Genomic DNA, 21,411 nt, shown 5'->3' with positions numbered 1-21,411 from the left:
GTAACTGTAATCGGGTCTTCCGTGGCCAGGCTGCCTAGTGGCTAGATCGCTGGTCTTTGGTCTGTAAGGCCAGAGGGGATGGTAGGGGGACCCGGGCCTTCCCTCTCTACCAGATCCCAGCCCAGGGCCCTGTGAAGATCACCCTAAACAGGAGAGATGGGTCTCCCTCCTGGTAGGGAGTCAAGACCAGCTTTCCTGGGCTACTTCCTACAAGGCTCTTCAGTTTGGGACATGACGCCGCTAGTCCAGTTTATTGGGGGCTTGCCTAGTCAGTTGTCCCAGGTTCTGGGGCTTATCTGCAGCCTCCCCTAGGCAGGGGAGCCCTTACTTGCCTCAAGTGGCTGCACTGGCTGGCAGGTCGTTGATCCATCCCTTCAGGCAGGCAGGGAGAGAGCTCCTGCCTCCTTGCCAGTCAACTCCTAACTGAGCCAGGCTCCCTTCTTTAATCCCCCTCTAGGCCTGGGATTGGCTGCAGGTAGGGTGACCAGACAGCAAATGTGAAAAATCGGGATGGGGGTGGGGGGGTAATAAGAGCCTATATAAGAACAAGATCCAAAAATCAGGACTGTCCCTATAAAATCAGGACATCTGCTCACCCTAGCTGCAGGTATAGTGGTGTGGTTTTCTTTAACCCCTGCTGTGCCTGATGTCAGTTTCTCTGATCCCTCACGGTGATAATATATGAAAACAATCTCCAACATGTGCAATATCACTTTGTTAATGAATGTAAAATGGGGTCTTGTTTCATCAACTAATGAAATTAACAAATTATTATGAATAAAATACCCCTTTAAAAATCTCTCTCCCAGTTTTTCTCCTTGTGTCTTTTTCTTTTCACCTATATTCTTGAGTTCTTAAAACTCTGTACCTGCTTTCTGTGTTTACCTAGTGGCACCTTTCTATTTTTTAAAATCATATTCTGTGATTCTTTTTGTGTTCCCTTATTTCTTCTCTTTTCACAGCTGTTTCTCCTCTTTCAGTGATTTTATTTTACCTCTTTGAATATGAATTTTTTTCTTGTATAATTACTGTACAACCAGTGCAAGACATGCTGGTCACATACTTATATCTTTCATGTTAGGGAGCAATGCTGCATAGCTATCACTAGAAATGATTGTTTCAAAATTCATTTTCACTATTTTTTTCAAACGGGTGAACCTAGGGAAAATTAATTTACAGCAAATATTTCCAGTCCTGAAATATTTTCTCTTTCTTAGGTCAGGTTTACACTAGAAAAAGTTTGCTGATACAGTTATATGGTTCCAAATCCTAGTATGGACACAATGTATACTGGCAAAAAAAGTGCTTTTACTGGTATGGCTTATATTGCTTCCCCAAGTTAAATAAACTATTCTGGCAAAATGTTTATGCTGGTATAACTGTATCTACATTAGGGCTTTTGCCTAGCACAAAAATGTTATTAAAAATCAGACCCCAGCTGATATTACAACACTGGTAAAAGTTTCTAGTGCGTTGACCTGGTCTTAATGAATCTACTCGCCCCTCTTCTCTGGATTCTCAGTTTACCCATCCCCTATATCCACATCAGTGCTGTCTCTTGGCCTCCTGCAAAATACAGGATTCATTTATTCAGAGGCACTTTTTGCCCTGAATTCCCCTTGTCCTTGTCTTCTCCATTCATCAGGATTATCATCATTCAACAGCACTCTTTCAGGTGAATATTAAGGTTCCTGTTCTAAAGTAGTTATAACTTAAAGTTAGACCAAAGACATGACATAAGAGAGAAACAGACCCTATTATTATTTGTTTTTTAGCACTGGTGTAGTGCTTGGAATTGTAGAAAAGACAAAGAAAAGGACATTTTCTGAGTTGCAGGACATACAATCTCAAAAAAAAAGTCAGGATGTACAGGGAAATCAGAAAAATCATATAATTTCAAAAGGATATAACGTGGTCAATTTGTGAATTTCTGACTCATGTTATGAGCTTCTTACCTTCTGGCATCATTGTGGTATGAAGAAGGAAGGGTATGAGTCATCCTGATGGCTCTGGGTGTTGGAGGAGGAGAGGTTTCACATTTTATTGTGGCTTTATCTTCACGTCCATCTTCTTCTACCACTGCAATCTACCAGTCAAATATATAAGTGAGAGTATGCATCAGCTTTTCAAGACTTCTGGAAATTTCAGCAAGTATTTCAAGTATTTGTCAAATGATCAGGTTTGGAATCAACTGAAATTATCTGAGCAAATGAACAAATGTTAGGATTATGTAAAAAACCCATGAAAGTCCGAGGAAACAGACCAAATGTTCTAACTGTGCCAACTTAAAATTTATATTATAAATGAAAGAAATCATACTTAGAGAAGCTGACTGTTCCTATTATGCAGAATAGGCTTGATCCTGTAAAGACCTCAGCGTACAAATAAGTTTACGCACAAGTAGTCCAATTGAACTCAATGGGACTACTCATGTATTCAAATGTATTTCTGATTCTCATTCACAAGTTTGGTCTAGCCTAGTGGACAGAGCAGGTGTCATGCCTAGTGGTTGGAGCAGGCATCAGGCCTAGTGGCTAGGGTCAGAGCCATAGTCAGGAGTCAAAGCCAAGGGTCAAACTCGAAGGCAGGAACTGGATACCAGCGCCCAAGGTCAAGCCAGAGGACAGGATCTAGAGCGAGCTGGGTATCAGGTGAAGAGGGGTTCAAGGCAAGGGCAGGACCAGTGGTGAGCTGGAGCCGGTTTGCACTGGTTCGTGTGAACCGGTTGTTAAATTTTGAAGCAGTTTTAGAACCAGTTGTTAACCCACTTCCCCACAAGGGGCACTGAGGCTTTGATGGGCTCCGGCCGGGAAGTGATGTAATTCCTCCTCCGGCCGCCGGGGGCGCTATGCTGCGGGAGCCATGTGGGCTGCCGCCTGGCCCTGGGCACGAGCCCTGTTGCTGCTGCTGCTCCCCTGGCCCTGGGGCTCCCGATGCTGCCTGGTGGGTCCCCAGCTGCTCTGCTGGGCCTGGGCTGCGTCCTGCTGCTCGGGCTGCTCTGAGCTGCTCTCCCCATGAGTACCCACCACCTTGCCCACAGTCAGCTCCTGTCTCCAGCCACCCCCGCACCCCCTGCCCGCAGCCAGCCCCTGCCTCCAGCCAGCCCTGCACGCCCCCTGCCCTGCCTGCAGCCAGCCCCTACTTCCAGTCAGCCCCTGCTCTGTCTCCAGCCAGCCCCACACCCCCTTGCCTCCAGCCAACCCCGCACCCTCCTGTCTCCAGCCAGCTCTGCACCCCCTGCCCTGCCCTCAGCCAGCCCTGCACCCCCTGCCTCCAGCTAGCCCTACCCCACACCCCTGTCTGCAGCTGGCCCCACGTCCACTGGTGCCCTGCAGTTCCCAGGGCAGTAACCCTGCACACCTGCTTCAATGACGGGGGCAGGGAGCAGCTGGGACCCACACATGTGCACACCCTAGGGTGACCAGACAGCAAGTGTGAAAAATCTGGACAGGGGGTGGGGGGTAATAGGAGCCTATATAAGAAAAAGACCCCAAAATCTGGACTGTCCCTATAAAATCAGGACATCTGGTCACCCTAGCACAGCCCCAGGGAGTGGCGGGGACCCACACATGTGAAACGGAGCTCATTTCTAGTTCAGGCCCATCTTTTTAAAAAAGAACTTTAGGCAGGGTTCACATACATCCGTATTTTCCTGAACAGGTCAGGCTTTTTGGTTCTTAAATCACTGTCTGGGAGGAATTTTTAAATTTTAAAAATTCCTCCCGGGAAAATACGGACGTATGGTAACCCTGTTGGTACAAAAAATACATACTGGGGCACATCCCTTAAATCAGAACTTTTTATAGGGAACCGGTTGTTAAGATTTTGGCAGCTCATCATTGGGCAGGACCAAAGCTGAGTGCAAGGCAGGAGCAGTAGGAACATGGTAACACAAGACTAGTCACAGTGGTGGGCATGAGCATTGTGAAGCCAGTGAGCTGTTGCTGCTGTTGGTGTAAGAGCCAGCCTGCTGACCTCTGCAGCCAATCAGGCAGCGTGGCTAATCAGACAGGCCAGCTATACTTGTGAGGCTGCCTGGAGACTAACTCTGCTGCAAACCCTGATTCCTGATACTCATGAGTTAAGACTGTGCAGGATCAAGCCAATTGTTTCCACAGCTTGTTTATGAAGGGGTCAAATTTCTAGATAATAAGTGTGAAGGAAATGGAATTTTGTCACAGTTTTTGATGGCTTTGCTAATCTCTCTCATACCAACAGAATTATGACATTCTGTCCCAGTTATATGCATAACTGCACATTGTACCAGCACAGACAAAACTCAACCTTAAAGTTTATGGCTGCTCCATCAATAAGAAGAGTGAACAGAATGTTCTGTGAAAGTACTCAGAATATAACTAAGCTTGGTTTATGATGGTGTGTTTCTTAATGGTTGCACTAAACGATGTATTACCAGATGAAGTCACCTGAGAAACGTAACTCCTAACACTGAATTAATTGTAGATTTTCACTCACAAGCTTTTTCAAGTTGGAATAAAAATGAAAATGCATTTTTTCAATTGTTTAGATAAAAACGACATACAAGTTTCATAAGTAAAAGGCATGAAGAAATGAAAAAAAACATGTTTAATACAGCTATTGTACCATTAACATATCAAGCGTCATACCTTTCGTCGATGTTTCCTTAGATCACTTGGCTTCGGTTGATGAAAAAAGCCACAACAAAAAAGAATGATTAGTAAACTTTATTTGACCAAAGAAAACTCAGACTTCACATATATATTTATCCTGACTTATAGAAATAATGACAAAGATAGCCATTCATATTCTCCAGATGCCCTTGGCATAACTTAGAAATACCTTCTGAGTGCAGTAATTTAGAGAACCCACCACAAAGCCCTGCTTTCCTGCAAATAATTTGCCAGTCCCACAAGTCCCTTTCATTTTCATATAAAGTTTTCAGACATGATATAAAATTTTCATTTTTAGATCCTTTCCCCCCATATATTCCATAAATCCTCCCAAAGGAATCATCAATAATAAAAGGATAATGCTTTCTTGCAACTCTCTAGTGTTTCAAACTTTTTAAACATTTTACTGAAAAACAGATATGAGAGCAAAACATCACCCAAACTGCAGTAGAGGGAAATTTCCCTCCTGTTACGATAATCTGAATGAATATTTTTGTGTACCTGATATTTTCAACAATTCATCAAAAACGCCAATCCTCTTTACCACAGGCATTATCTCACAGTGGAAGTCTACTAGAACATACATTGTTCAACCACTTAACACTTCTACTTTAGACAAATGTGTCACTCTGTGATATATAGCTAGAGCACAACAAATCCTGCAGAGTTTGTTTTTTCCAAGTTTACATGGACCTGTCCTGTGAAATCTGGCTGCAGTTATTGGCATCTAGCCAATCCCGATAGGTTTATTTGGAAGTTTATGTACTATAGAATCTAAACTTCCAAGAGGATCTCCCAACTTAACCCTTCCACCCAAAGAGAGTTTGTCAGTCTGTCCTGTCCATCCCCAGGCAGCAGGAACAGGCAAACCATACCTGCTGAAATAATTATATATTGAGAGCAGGGGCAGTAGCATTGTAAAATGCTCAGTGTATTATTTGCTAGAGACTTCCAGTGGATTCCATAATTACCTGGCTAAGTCTTGTAGGACGGAAATGCTTCTGCTCCTTTGTCTGCTGGACTTTTGTTTGCAGGTTTCATTAGAACCGAAATGTGAATCTTTTGGACAACCCTTTTCAGAGCACTTTCCCCACTCATTTAGTTTAGTTTCAAAATAAATGTTTTGAAATGTTCAATATCAATTTCATGCTCATTGGTGGAATACAGGTGGTTTAAGGAATATTCAAACACATGATATGCAGTTTAAAAATAATACAGGTTAAATGGAATGTGGAAAAACAAGTCATCCCATGCAACTGGCCTTGAAAAGCATATACAGAGAAACACAATGTGCCACTTGTATAAAACAGAAAAAGATCACCTAAACACCTTTAAAAATAAGTTTTAAAAGGTTTTACTATCAATAATGCCCTTGTAAGGCATTTGCTCGAGATTTAAATCTGACCTAGGATTAACAGCCTTCAACTCTGCCTCAAGTTACGTTTTATTAAATGGATTATTTGAAACTTCATTACTTATAATAAAAATCCCATGTAAATTGGTTTCTAATACTTTTTAATAATTGTTATTAATTATTATTTCTATTACATTGGTACTCAATGGCCCTAATCAGAGAAAAGGGCCCCACTCTGCTAGGCACTGTACAGAGACAATAAAAACCCAACACAACTTAGTCTTTCCTCCAAAAACTTTACAACCCATATATAAAATCATAGAAACAAAGGATTGGAAGGGAGATCAATAGGTCATCTAGTCCAGTCCCCTGCACTGAGGCAGGACAAAGTATTATTTAGATGATCCCTGAGAGATGTTTGTCAAGCCTGTTCTCAAAAACCTCCAATGATGGAGATTCCACAACCTTCTTAGGTAATTTGTTCCAGTGCCTAACTACCCTGACAGTTAAGTAGCTTTTCCTAGCATCTAACCTAAATCTCCCTTGCTGCAATTTAAGCCCATTACTTCTTGTCCTGTCCTCAGTGGATCAGGAGAACAATTTATCACCCTCCTTGTTATACCAACCTTTCATGTACTTGAAGACTGTTATGTCCCCCATCAGTCTTCTCTTTTCCAGACTAAACAAACCCAATTTTTTCAATCTTTCCTCATAGGTCATGTTTTCTAGACCTTTAATCATTTTTGTTGCTCTTCTCTGGACTTTCTCCAATCTGTCCACATCTTTCCTGAAGTGTGGGGCCCAGAACTGGACACAGTACTCCAGCTGAGTCCTAATCAGTGCTGAGTAGAGTGGAAGAATTATTTTGTGTCTTGCTTACAACACTCTTGCTAATACATCCCAGAATGACGTTTGCTTTTTTGCAACAGTATTACATTGTTGACTCATATTCAGTCTGTGATCCAATATAAGCCCCCAGATTCTCTTCTGTAGTATTCCTTCCTAGGCAGCCATTTTCAGTTTTGTAATTGATTATTCCTTCCTAAGTACTTTGCATTTGTCCTTCCTGAATTTCATCCTATTTATTTCAGATCATTTCTCCAGTTTGTCAAGATTATTTTAATCCTGTCCTCCAAAACACTTGCAACCCCTCCCAGCTTAGTATCATCTGCAAAACTTTATGTGTTCTCTCTATGCCATTATTGAAATCTTTAATGAAGATACTGCACAGAACCATACCCAGGACAGATGCCTGAGGACTCCACTCAATATGCTTTTCCATCTTCACTGTGAACCATCGATGACTACTCTTTGAGTACAGTTCTCCAACCAGTTGTGTACCCATCTTACAGTAGGTTTGTCTTGGCTATGTTTTCCTAGTTTGTTTATGAGAAGGTCATGTGAGACAGTATCAAAAGCCTTACTAACATTGATATACACCTCTACCCCAATATAACGCGACCCGATATAACATGAATTCAGATATAACACGGTAAAGCAGCACTCCAGGGGTTGGGGCTGTGCACTCCGGCGGATCAATGCATCTGTGTGTCTGGCTCCGACATCCTGCTCTGAGTGGCGTGTTAAAGGTGCCGGGCCGGGGCCAAGGGGTTGGATAAGGGGCAGAGGGTCTCAGGGGGCATTCAGGGGAGCATACAGGGAGCAGGGGGGTTGGATGGTTCGGAGGTTCTGGGGGCGGGGTGGTCAGGGGACAGGGAATGGGGGCATTGGATACGGCGTGGGAGTCCCGGAGTGCCTGCTGACTATTAATAATGGAAATGCTCGAGGCCAAAGCAAGGTATATATAACGCAGTTTCACCTATAACGCAGTAAGGCTCCCGATGACCATGTTATATCAGGGTAGAGGTGTATATATCATATTTCTTGCTACCCTCCTATCCACAAGGCTTGTTACCCTGTCAGAGGAGGATATTAGGTTGGTTTGACATGATTTGTTCTTGACAAATCCATGCTGATTGTTACTTATCACCTTATTATCTTCTGGGTGCTTGCAAATTGATTGATTATTTGCTCCATTATCTTTTTGGGTATTGAAGTTAAGCTGACTGGTCTGTAATTCCCTTGGTTGTCCTTATTCCCCCATCTTAGATAGGTACTACATTTGCCCTTTTCCAGCTTTCTGGGATCTGTTCCATCCTCCACAAGTTCTCAAAGATAATCACTAATGGCTTGGAGATCTCTTCACCCAATTCTTTAAGGATGTATTTCATCAGGCCCTGCTGATTTGAAGACATCTTCCTTGTCCAAGTAATTCTTAACTTGTTCTTTTCCTATTTTAGCCTCAGATCCTACCCCATTTACACTGATGTTCACTATGTTAGTTGTCCGATCACTGCTAACCTTTTTGGTGACAACTGAAACAAAAAAGACATTTAACACTTAGGCCAATATGATGTTTTCTGTTATTGTCTTTCCCGTCTCATTGAGTAATGGCCCTACCCTGTTCTTGGTCTTCCTCTTGCTGCCAATGTATTTGTAAAATGTTTTCTTGTTACCTTTATGTTCCTAGGTTGTTTAATCTTGTTTTGTGCCTTGGCCTTTGTGATATTGTCCTTGTGGGTTTTGTATACATATCCTTTGTAATTTGATCTAGTTTCCTCTTTTTTGTATGACCCTTTTTTGAGTTTCAGGTCATTGAAGATCGTGGTTAAGCCACCAGGTCTTTTTATTATACTCTCTATCTTTTCTATGGTTTGGCATAATTTGCTCTTGTGCACATAGAGAGACAACAAAATATGGACAAACAAATTCTACAGGGGAGTAGGCGAAGCTTGGTAAGGGCTAGGCAAACAGTGATAACAATTTGATCAGTTTATTTTAATAAATATCATGCTCAAAACTGCCATCACACATTTCCTTACCAGTGTCATGACCCCCATGCGATCCATTTCTCTGGCTGGACTGCGAGGTGTGAGTTTAGGGGTTGAGTGCCCACTGGGAGGAGAAGAGCTTGCAAGTGATGAAGCTGTCACTGATCCAGTGATAGATGTACCTGGGTGAACTCTAGCCAGATTCAAGCCTTCTAGACTGACGCTGGCCACTCTGTTCTCTATTTCTTCAGCACGCAGTTCTGTTGATTCTTTTTCTTCTTGGATTAACCTTATGGAGTGAAGAAAGCATATGATAATATTCTGATCATTGTCAGCTACATAAGGTGTGTTTCTGGCTCTAACAGCAACTTCGCTTCTTTGAATAGTTGAGTATGAACTTACCTTTGCAGAAGTTTTATGTGCATAGATGTGGGTAAACCCAAAAAAGTTTGATAAATGTTAGAGGAACAAAACTGTATTAAGAATACTGCCTCATAACTATCCATTCATAGTTGAGGCTGCTAATATATACAACAATTTAACTATAAAAACAGTTTGGGTAAAATTTCAGAAGGTCCCCTACTACAGCACCATTAGTGAGTTTGCAAAATACAGGCACCCATACTTCTGCATACACTTTGCAGGTACAAAAATATGTGCAGACTTGATAAACTCTAACATTTGCAAGTATTAGAATCCGCACCTGCAAAACCTATTGGGCCCATATTCTATCAGAGTAGTGAAGTTTTGGAATAGCCTTCCAAGGGAAGCAGTGGGGGCAAAAGATCTATCTTGCTTTAAGATTAAGCTCGATAAGTTTATGGAGGAGATGGTATGATGGGATAACATGGTTTTGGTATCTAAATATTCATGGTAAATGGCCTGTGATGGGATATTAGATGGGGTGGGATCTAAGTTACCCAGGAAAGAATTTTCTGTAGTATCTGGCTGATGAATCTTGCCCATATGCTCAGGGTTTAGCTGATCGCCATATTTGGGGTCGGGAAGGAATTTTCCTCCAGGGCAGATTGGAAGAGGCCCTGGAGGTTTTTCGCCTTCCTCTGTAGCATGGGGCACGGGTCACTTGCTGGAGGATTCTCTGCTCCTTGAAGCCTTTAAACTATGATTTGAGGACTTCAATAGCACAGATATAGGTGTGAGGTTTTTTGCAGGAGTGGTGGGTGAAATTCTGTGGCCTGCGTTGTGCAGGAAGTCCTAAATATCTATGAATCTATGAATCTGGGTGCTGCTCCAACAGGAAATCAAACGAGGATGTGTGAATTTACCCCCACTGCATCTAACACTAACTTGTTTTATATATTTAAGCTTTATATTTTAGGATTTATGTTCTGTTATTTATACTGCTTCTACTGTCTATACTTGGTAGCATTTTCCCATAGATATTCTAAAACCAATATGACTAATTCATAGCATTATAATGAACTTTTAGTGCTAATTCTGGATTCCACCCTGCTAAGGATACCCTATGGCCTTTCTTGTGGCGTGAGTTGCCGAAGGCAACATACATTGGCTATCTTGTATGTCAGTAGCACTATATGTCTAGTGTTTCTTTAACTATTGTGACAAAGTTCTTCCTCTGCCTTAGTGGGTCCTGCACTTATTGGTGAATTTTCTCGCCTCAGAGGTTCACGGCAGCCCTCAGTTTGGCCACTTTCGTGGCTCAAATCTGCTGTTCACTCAGTTAGCCTCATCACTGGCCAGTATGAGGAAAGGAAGAAGAACAGTCCCCGCAGACTGTGCCGATCCACCTAGTGGATCGGGGAACAGGCCAGAGACCTTCCCCTCTCGTGGAACTCACAATCCAGTTCAACTCCTCCGGTATCAAGTAGGGAGTTGGGGGGATGGAGGGATGGGGGGACCCTGGCCTGCCCTCTACTCTGGGTTCCAGCCCAGAGCCCTGTGGATTGTAGCTGTCTACAGTGGCTCCTGTAACAGCTGCGTGACAGCTACAACGCTCTGGGCTACTTCCCCATGGCCTCCTCCCAACACTTTCTTTATTCTCACCACAGGACCTCCCTCCTGATGTCTGACAATGCTTGTACTTCTCAGTCTTCCAGTACTATGCCTTCTCACTCTCAGCTTCTTGCGCCTCTTGCTCCCAGCTCCTCGCACACACCACAAACTGAAGTGAGCTCCTTTTTAAACCCAGGTGCCCTGATTAGCCTGCCTTAATTGATTCTAACAGCTTCTTGATTGGCTGCAGGTGTTCTAATCAGCCTGAATGCCTTAATTGTTTCCAGAAAGTTCCTGATTGTTCTGAAACCTTCCCTGTTACCTTACCCAGGGAAAAGGGACCTACTTAACCTGGGGCTAATATATCTGCCTTCTATCACGCTCCTGTAGCCATCTGGCCTGACCCTGTCACACTATGTTGAGTAAAAAGAACAAGAGAGCTGTCACTCCTATTACTGTGCTATTCCATATAGACCTCAATCTGCAATGTGCAGGACCTCTGACAATTTCCACTAGTTTCCACTCAAAGGGATCCCAAAGAACTTCAGCATGGCTCTTGAGGATAACTTTGCCTGCTGTCAGGGAGTAAGATCAAAAGAACTGTAAGGCAGGAAGGCAGATAGTCCTCACCAGCAGAGAAACACGACAAAGAATAAATGGGAGACACAATTTAGCATTCACCATTGTGTTTCACTTAACATTCTCAGAAAAGCTTCTTTACTTATTTCCTCAGAGTGGTTTGGTTACTTTCTTGTATTTAATGCCATCTCCTTCCCACCAAAATGATTTCCTCAGTATTATCAGGGCAGATGCTCCAAACAAATCCAATTTTGCTGTACTGGAGGCCCTGATCTAATAAATAAATATGCTAGCATGTGGCCTGCACCCACATGAACTCCCAACAGATCCCTCAATCTCATCCACAGGGTAAATTAGAGCAGCTCTGAGGCTGATGGTCAACTAACTAGGACCCAAGAGGCTATTCTGTCAGACAAGAGATCCCCAGATAGGACCTTGCAGTGGGCATAGTGACTCTATGCACCCAAGGTTTTCTCTAGGCAGGAGAATCCTCAGAGAACTAGATCTGTCAACTGTACAGCTTCTCCAGCAGGACAGTGGGGTGGGAGGAGGTATTGTTTCATATTCTCTGTGTATATATAAAGTCTGCTGCAGTTTCCACGGTATGTATCTGATGAAGTGAGCTGTAGCTCACGAAAGCTCATGCTCAAATAAATTGGTTAGTCTCTAAGGTGCCACAAGTACTCCTTTTCTTTTTGTGTGACACCAGAAAGTCACAAAGCAGCCAGAGCAGCGGACAGTAACTGTCCCAGAGACTACGTTTTCTCTGGACAGTGTATAAAAAAGGAGATGACTCGTTACAGGGCCCATCTGTTTCTGAATGAATTTCACTATATAATGTACAAAAAGGCACTCATTTATGAGTACTTTGTCCTTTCTTCATCCTCATCTGCCCTCTCAGTCACACATGGTCAAAACAATTACATATTCTCATAAATGAGGAAAGGAAGAGGTATTAGTATATCTAGAGGCAGAAAGAGCAGATGAAATAATTGTGCAAGATACAAAGGTGGGATCAAATAAGTCAGTAGCAGCTCCTTAAGTTTTGAAATAGAAACAAACATGCTGCCTCACAGATGTCTACAGTGTGGTCTTCCCTTCTCTTGTGCATGTTAGTAATAATGCTTTACTGGAGCATGTCTTATTTGGAAATGGGAAACAATCTTTTTTGATGATCTATACAGTAACTAGCTATCTCCAAAATGCAAAAGCTATTGTCAGAATCTTCTGAAAGGAAATCCTTTATTTGATATTTAAAAAGCAAATTTACTAGGCCTGTCAAGTGATTAAATAAATTAATCGTGATTAACTGCATGAGTTACAACACAGAATACAAAGTGTACAGTGCTCACTTTATATTTATTTTTATTACAAATATTTGCATTGTAAAAAACAAAAGAAATAGTATTTTTCAATTCAACTAATACAAGTACTGTACTGCAATCTCTTTATAATGAAATTTGAACTTACAAATGTAGAATTATGTACAAAAAAACTGCAATCAAAAACAAAACAATGTAAAACTTTAGAACCTACAAGTCCACTCAGTCCTACTTCAGCCAATCGCTCCTACATTTGTAGGAGATAATGCTGCCCACTTCTTGTTGACAGTGTCACCTCAAAGTGACAACAGGCATTTGTATGGCACTGTTGTAGCTGGCGTCACAAGATATTTATGTATCAGATGCACTAAAGATTTGTATGTCCCTTCATGCTTCAACCACCATTCCAGGGGACGTGTCCATGTTTATGACGAGTTCTGCTCGATAACAATCCAAAGCAGAATGTACCGACTCATGTTCATTTTCATCATCTGAGTCAGATGCCACCAGCAGAAGGTTGATTTTCTTTTTTTGGTGGTTAAGATTCTGTAGTTTCCTCACTGGAGTGTTACTCTTTTAAGACTTCTGACAGCATGCTCCACACCTTGTCCCTCTCAGATTTTGGACAGAACTTCAGATTCTTAAACCTTGGGTCGAGTGCTGTAGCTATGTTTAGAAATCTCACATTGGTACCTTCTTTGCGTTTTGTTAAAACTGCTGTGAAAGTGTTCTTAAAACAAACATGTGCTGAGTCATCATCTGAGACTGCTATAACATGAAATACATGGCAGAATGCGGGTAAAACAGGAGACATAGTGTTCTCCCCCAAGGAGTTCCGTCACAAATTTAATTAAAGCATTATTTTTTTAACGAGCATCATCAGCATGGAAGCATGTCCTCTAGAATGGTGGCCGAAGCACAAAGGGCCATATGAATGTTTATCATTTCTGGCACATAAATACCTTGCAATGCCAGCTACAAAACTGCCTTGCGAATGCCTGTTCTCACTTTCAGGTGACATTGTAAATAAGAAGCAGTCAGCAGTATCTCCCGTAAATCTAAACAAACTTGTTTGTCTTAGCGACTGGCTGAACAAGAAGTAGGACTGAGTGGACTTGTAGGCTCTAAAGTTTTACATTGTTTTGTTTTTGACTGCAGTTATGTAACAAAAACAGTCTACATTTGACAGTTACACTTTTGCGATAAAGAGATTGCACTACAGTACTTGTATGAGATGAACTGAAAAATACTATTTATTTTGTTTATCATTTTTACAGTGCAAATATTTGTAATCCAAAATAATAATATAAAGTGAGCACTGTACACTTTGTATTCTGTGTTGTAATAGAAATCAATATATTTGAAAAAGTAGAATAAACATCCAACATTATTTAATAAATTTAAATTGGTATTTTATTGTTTAACAGTGCGATTAATCATGATTAATTTTTAAAATTGTGATTAATTTTTTGAGTTAATTGCATGAGTTAACAGCAACTAATTGACAACCCTAAAATTTACCCTACTCGTTTTGTTTTATTGTGTAGAACACATCTAATGCAGTTCCACTTCATGTGTGCTAAGTGAATGGTCTCCAGATATAACTCAAAATAATCCATGGAATTTGGAGAGACATTGTATTTTTGGGTAAAATGTAAAATCATGTCAAGACTTCAGGGATACTGTATCAGTAGAGAACACGAAAAGGAGCTAATAGAAAAAGAAGCACACACTGTTGAACGTCTGTTGAACTATTTTACCTTCTACATGGGATATGAATTCGCCACTAAAAGAAAACCTGAGAAATTTCAAACAAAAATTCTCTTTCTCTCTCTCTCTTTTATCATCAAACTCATTTCACCAGACACAGGGGGAATAAAAAGTGTAGACACTCAAAACTACGTTATATGTCTTTTTTCAGAGTAACAGCCGTGTTAGTCTGTATTCGCAAAAAGAAAAGGAGTACTTGTGGCACCTTAGAGACTAACCAATTTATTTGAGCATGAGCTTTCGTGAGCTACAGCTCACTTCATCAGATGCATACCGTGGAAACTGCAGCAGACTTTATATATACACAGAGAATATGAAACAATACCTCCTCCCACCCCACTGTCCTGCTGGTAATAGCTTATCTAAAGTAATCTTCAGGTTAGGCCATTTCTAGCACAAATCCAGGTTTTCTCACCCTCCACCCCCCCACACAAATCCAGGATTTGTGCAGGAAATGGCCTAACTTCATTATCATGCACATTGTGTAAAGAGTTGTCACTTTGGATGGGCTATCACCAGCAGGAGAGTGAATTTGTGTGGGGGGGTGGAGGGTGAGAAAACCTGGATTTGTGCTGGAAATGGCCTAACCTGAAGATTACTTTAGATAAGCTATTACCAGCAGGACAGTGGGGTGGGAGGAGGTATTGTTTCATATTCTCTGTGTATATATAAAGTCTGCTGCAGTTTCCACGGTATGCATCTGATGAAGTGAGCTGTAGCTCACGAAAGCTCATGCTCAAATAAATTGGTTAGTCTCTGAGGTGCCACAAGTACTCCTTTTCTTTTTGTTATATGTCTTAAAAATCTATAACTTTTATGGGAAAAAAGGAGAAATAAAAAAAATCTGCAAATAACCAGTTAATGGATCCCTGCCATCACAATTTCCTGCTATCACACAATCTTTCATCTCTCATCATAACTCTACCCCAACTTATACACCCACTTAAACTGAACTTTGCCCTCTTTGTGTTCATTTGTGAGGAAACTTTGCTGTTGCATCTACATAGTTATTTTTCATGTCATTTACTACACCTGTTGAAGAGACTTCAAAAGGAACATAGTCCCATGGTACATTAAATTATATTAAAGTTCTATCAATTTGTCTCATCGTGGTAAGTAGATGTAAGTAAATCCCCAGTGGTGTTATGAAATGTGTTGGTTACGTTGGGCTGGAGTCTCTTGTCTGCCAAATTCATTTAGTGTTGCTTAGAAAAGAGTAGTGGGTAGGGGGAGCGCATGAGGTAGGTAGGGGAGGCAGGGCCTGAGTCAGGAGAAGGGAGGGGACCATGTCTGCAGAAGGGAGGAGAGGAAGCATGGCAAAGCATGATGCTCTGTTATTGAAAGATCTTCTGCCAGCAGCTTACGTTAAAGCTCCCCCACCAATATTTTAAAATTTACAATGTGGCCAGAAAACTAAGATCAGCTCCTCTCATCCCTCTTCTGCATTGCATCTGAGCGCATGCTGGGCACAGTGGAGAACTGAGCCCACTGTATTTAGGCTTATGTAAGTTTGCCAGTTTGTCTTTTTGACTACATTAATTATTGTGTCTATCAGCAAACATGTTAAGTCCCACATCATCCAACAGTAATGTTGTAGTATAACACAATGCAACCAAGAAACAAAATACTGTGTCCTGCCACTTTAAGGCATAAACGCCTCTGCACAGTGTTCCTCGCTCTGGCCAATCATAGAGAGGGCCTACCGCAGCCTTGTCCATAAAAAGAGACAGACAAAGGAATGGCTGGCTTCAGGTGGAGGGAAAGTCAAACATCCATTTATGATGTCTCTTGAAAATGGAATAGTTACTCTGTGTGAACAAGACTGTCAGTTTCTCTGTTCCAGTGTTCCTTGTCTGAGCCTGGGAGCTTCCTATGCCTATTTCCTCCCTGGGCTGGGAAGAGAGGAAAAGAGGGAGCTTCCTCCCCATTGCCTCTCCTTTACATCCTTACTCTGAGCCCCCATTTAATCCCTTTGCTGCCTACCTTAGTGGAGCATAAGTATGCCCATTCACTGGATCTGTATTTGATATATCCTTGTAATTCCTTCATTTGCTCTCCCTCTCCAGAAAACCAAAACTAAGGGGTACTTTCCCTCAAATGTGGCCAATGAAACAAAACAAATGTGCAGTTTGTAAGTCAAGCCAAAAATAAATTTGAAAATTATTTCCCAAAAACATCTGACAAAGAACCTTTTTAATCACCAGAATTATAAAACTCACGTTTCTATTCCCCCCGTTCTCCCCCAAACTAGTCAGGGAAAAAAACACCTACCCTGGCATAAGTTATGGTTTGTGAAATTTTAGGAGGGTTGGTTTCTTTATGGGAAAGATAGGCCAGGGATTCTTGAAAAATTGAATTTATAATGAGAAACTAGCGTCATCCTTAACTATGCAGTGGCTTCTTCCACCACATAATAGGAAATGTATGGCTCTATCTGATTTTCTGTGGCAAAGGTATGAATATGAATTTGAACCCAAATGAATCCATAGGACCTTTAGAAAGGTCTTTTAAAAATAATCCATACTAATGGAACAGGAGGAAACATGCAAACCAAATTGTCTGTTTTAGCCCCACAAACTACTGAGTAAGAAATATTTATCTATGAAAGCTGTTGCATTTAGTTTCACCTGAAAATGGGATGTGGCATTTACTCATTCTCATGGTAAAATGACTCTCTTCCTGTCAACCAATCTAATGTTCATGAACAAGGCCCAAACACTGCCCTACGTTGCGTCCACTGTGTTCTTTAATCATAGTTTTAAAACTACATATTGCTTCCATTTACTTTCCTATGACCCATAAATATATATTCACAGGGTGAAAAATATCAAGTTCTGAATTGCAGTAATATGGGAATCTGAAAGATGTGGGGCTGAGGATTTGGAGTCAAATGTGAAAATAGAGACATTATAATGAAAGGAGCCATAATGCCTAAAGTATAAAAGAAGCTAAAAGGTCCCTTGCTGAGATCAATCTTCTTGCCTAAAATCCATTTAAGAATTGCCATAAAAGGTCTACAGTATTTTCTGAACTGAGATCTGATGAAAGATTGAATATAGATCATATGCTGGGAATTAAAATAATCTTTTTCATGTTCTTAATAAATCTAAATTTTAGATCAGTTGGGATAAAACAGATGATCACCCTCTTACATAAGACATATTGCATGAATAGAAAACATCTTATCTAAGAATATAGCGGAAGGGATATATTACTGACCACCTGACCAGGATGGTGATAGTGATTGTGAAATGCTCAGGGAGATTAGAGAGACTGTTAAAATAAAAAACTCAATAATAATAATGGGGGATTTAAATTATCCCCATATTGACTGGGTACATGTCACCTCAGGATGGGATGCAGAGATAAAGTTTCTTGACATCTTAAAAGACTGCTTCTTGGAGCAGCTGGTCCTGGACCCACCAGAGGAGAGGCAATTCTTGATTTAGTCCTAAGTGGAGCACAGGATCTGGTCCAAGAGGTGAATATAGCTGGACCGCTTGGTAATAGTGACCATAATATAATTAAATTTAATATCCCTGTGGCAGGAAAAACACCACAGCAGCCCAACACTGTAGCATTTAATTTCAGAAAGGGGAACTACACAAAAATGAGGTTAGTTAAACAGAAATTAAAGGGTACAGTGCCAAAAGTGAAATATCTGCAAGCTGCATGGAAACTTTTTAAAGACACCATAATAGAGGCTCAACTTAAATGTATACCCCAAATTAAAAAACATAGTAAGAGAACCAAAAAAGAGCCACCGTGGCTAAACAACAAAGTAAAAGAAGCAATGAGAGGCAAAAAGGCATACTTTAAAAAGTGGAAGTTAGATCCTAGTGAGGAAAATAGAAAGGAGCATAAACACTGGCAAATGAAGTATAAAAATACAATTAGGAAGGCCAAAAAAGAATTTGAGGAACAGTTAGCCAAAGACTCAAAAAGTAATAGCAGTTTTTTTTAAAGTATATCAAAAGCAGGAAGCCTGCTAAACAACCAGTGGGGCCACTGGCTGATCGCGGTGCTAAAGGAGCAGTCAAGGACAATAAGGCCATTGAGGAGAAACTAAATGAATTCTTTGCATAGGTCTTCACGGCTGGGGATGTGAGGGAGACTCCCAAACCTGAGCCATTCTTTTTAGATGACAGATCTGAGGAACTGTCCCAGATTGAGGTCTCATTAAAGGAGGTTTTGGAACAAATTGATAAATTAAAGAGCAATAAGTCCCCAGGACCAGATGGTATTCACCCAAGAGTTCTGAAGGAACTCAAATGTGAAATTGCAGAACTACTAACTGTAGTCTGTAACCTATCATTTAAATCAGCTTCTGTACCAGATGACTGGAGGATAGCTAATGTGATGCCAATTTTTAAAAAGGGCTCCAGAGGTGATCCTGGTAATGACAGGCCTGTAAGCCTGACTTCAGTACTGAGCAAACTGGTTGAAACTATAATAAAGAACAATATTGTCAGACATATAGATGAAAATAATTTGTTGAGAAACAGTCAACATGGTTTTAGTAAAGGGAAATCATGCCTCACCAATCTACTAGAATTCTTTGAGGGGGTCAACAAGCATGTGGACCAAGGGGATCCAGTGGATGTAGTGTGCTTAGATTTTAAGAAAGCCTTTGATAAGGTCCCTCACCAAAAGCTCTTACGCAAAGTAAGCTGCCACGGGATAAGAGGGAAGGTGCTCTCATCGATTAGTAACTGGTTAAAAAATAGGAAACAAAGGGTAGGTATAAATGGTCAGTTTTTAGAGTGGAGAGAAGTAAATAATGGTGTCCCCCAGGGGTCTGTTCTGGGACCAGTCCTATTCAACATATTCATAAATGATCTGGAAAAAAGTGTAAACAGTCAGGTGGCAAAATTTGCAGATGATACAAAATTATTAAAGATAGTTAAGACCCAGGCAGACTGCAAAGAGCTACAAAAGATCTCTCAAAACTGGGTGACTGGGTAACAAAATGGCAGATTAAATTTAATGTTGATAAATGCAAAGTCATGCACATTGGAAAGCATAATCCCAACTATACATATAAAACGATGGGGTCTAAATTAGCTGTTACCACTCAAGAAAGAGATCTTGGAGTCATTGTGGATAGTTCTCTGAAAACATTCACTCATTGTGCAGTGGCTGTCAAAAAAGCAAACAGAATGCTGGGAATAATTAAGAAAGGAATAGATAATAGGACAGAAAACATCATGTTGCTGCTATATAAATCCATGGTACTCCCACATCTTGAATACTGTGTGCAGATGTGGTCACCCCATCTCAAAAAAGATATATTGGAATTGGAAAACGTTCAGAAAAGGGCAACAAAAATGATTAGGAGTATGGAACGGCTTCCGTATGAGGAGAGATTAATAAGACTGGGACTTTTGAGCTTGGAAAAGAGACAGCTAAGGGGAGATAGGATTGAAGTCTATAAAATCATGACTGGTATAGAGAAAGTAGATAAGGAAGTGTTGTTTATTACTTCTCATAACACAAGAACTAGGGGTCATGAAATGAAATGAATAGGCAGCAGGTTTAAAACAAATAAAAGGAAGTATTTCTTCACACAACACACAGTCAACCTGTGGAACTCCTTGCCAGAGGATGTTGCGAAGGCTAAGACCATAACAGGGTTCAAAAAAGAACTAGATAAATTCATGGAGGATAGGTCCACCAATGGCTATTAGCCAGGATGGGCAGGAATGGTGTCCCTAGCCTCTGTTTGCCAGAAGCTGGGAATGAGCGACAGGAAATGGATCACTTGATGATTACCTGTTCTGTTCATTTCCTCTGGGGCACCTGGCACTGGCCACTGTCAGAAGACAGGATACTGGGCTAGATGGACCCTTGGTCTGACCCAGTATGGCCATTCTTATGTTCTTAAGAGGGTGATCATTTCTTGGTGGACTCTCCTGACTGAATAACTTTCCCTGAAATTTACAAAAGGGAATATGAAAGTAACTAATGTGACCATTAGTTATGTGGGTATCTTTACAAACCAAATTTTTGATGAGAGTCATTTATGCTTCAGGTCATCGGCTGATAATCTGTATGTGTGTGTTGGGGCGGAGGCGAGAATAAAGAATTTTCTTCTCTCAGTCAATCTACAATACTGTAAAAATAACTAAATGTGTTATGTTTTTTTCTCTCTTTTTTACTTTCCTCTAAAGCATCAGGTACTAGTTATTGCCAGAGGCAAGATGCTACACTAGATGGATCAATGATCTGATTCAGCATGACATAAATCCTATCTATCTACATTACCTACAGATATGTTCTCTTCTCCAAACCCCCACTATATCAGATATCTTAAAAGGTCAACATTTTAATTTTTTTAAAATAAAGATATTTGTTTAACCTATAACCTTCTGAATAGTCAGGGTCCTTATTCCTTGTAATAAAAGAAAACATGAATAAAATTCCTTGTTTTCCCTATGTTCGGAATATGCTATTTTAGCAAGATTAAACCGTCCAATCGCAAAATTTTCCTTTGGCCTTTTGTCTTGACAGAACTGCTGTGAAACAGATTTTAGAAAATTGTAGCAAAATTCCCTGTGAATCAAATGGATATATGTTGGAAGTCCCAAATACTCAGTTATAAATCTACAGTGAAAAATAAGTGGCCTCAACCCACCCCAGAATGGAAAAGTTTGTAATGTCATTTTAAAACATGCTCAAGAGTATATCTTACACTAGGCTACCTTACACAAAGAGAAAGACTTGAGGAAAAACTAGCACAAGGTAAACGAGATATTTCAAACTATTCTCCATCTGATTACTAAATAGCACAGTACCTATGGGTATGACCTGGACATTGATGCACTAATGACATCTCTTTCATCTATTTCCTTGGAACTGGGAGGTAATAAATGGATGTTCTAAAGAAAACATGATATATTTATCACACAATCTTTTTAAACCTACCTTTTTTG

General features: G+C 40.8%; 1 protein-coding gene across 3 annotated transcripts in view; it reads right to left on the bottom strand.

Moving 5' to 3' along the window:
- PPFIA2 (PPFI scaffold protein A2) overlaps window positions 1–21,411 on the bottom strand; it is a 578,892-nt gene that overhangs the window by 67,461 nt on the left and 490,020 nt on the right. For all 3 annotated transcript variants that reach the window (XM_077807711.1, XM_077807712.1, XM_077807713.1), the window contains 3 exons: window positions 8,886–9,123; window positions 4,626–4,655; window positions 1,956–2,086 (listed from right to left, as the gene is read on the bottom strand). In XM_077807711.1, the coding sequence (XP_077663837.1) occupies window positions 1,956–2,086; window positions 4,626–4,655; window positions 8,886–9,123 (399 nt within the window). The remainder of the gene's footprint in view (window positions 1–1,955; window positions 2,087–4,625; window positions 4,656–8,885; window positions 9,124–21,411) is intronic.

Source organism: Eretmochelys imbricata, chromosome 1 (genome assembly GCF_965152235.1).
Source record: "Eretmochelys imbricata isolate rEreImb1 chromosome 1, rEreImb1.hap1, whole genome shotgun sequence".
Lineage (NCBI taxonomy): Eukaryota > Metazoa > Chordata > Testudines > Cheloniidae > Eretmochelys > Eretmochelys imbricata.
The sequence above is the reverse complement of the archived record's forward strand: the minus strand, read 5'-3'. Positions and strand labels throughout refer to the sequence as shown.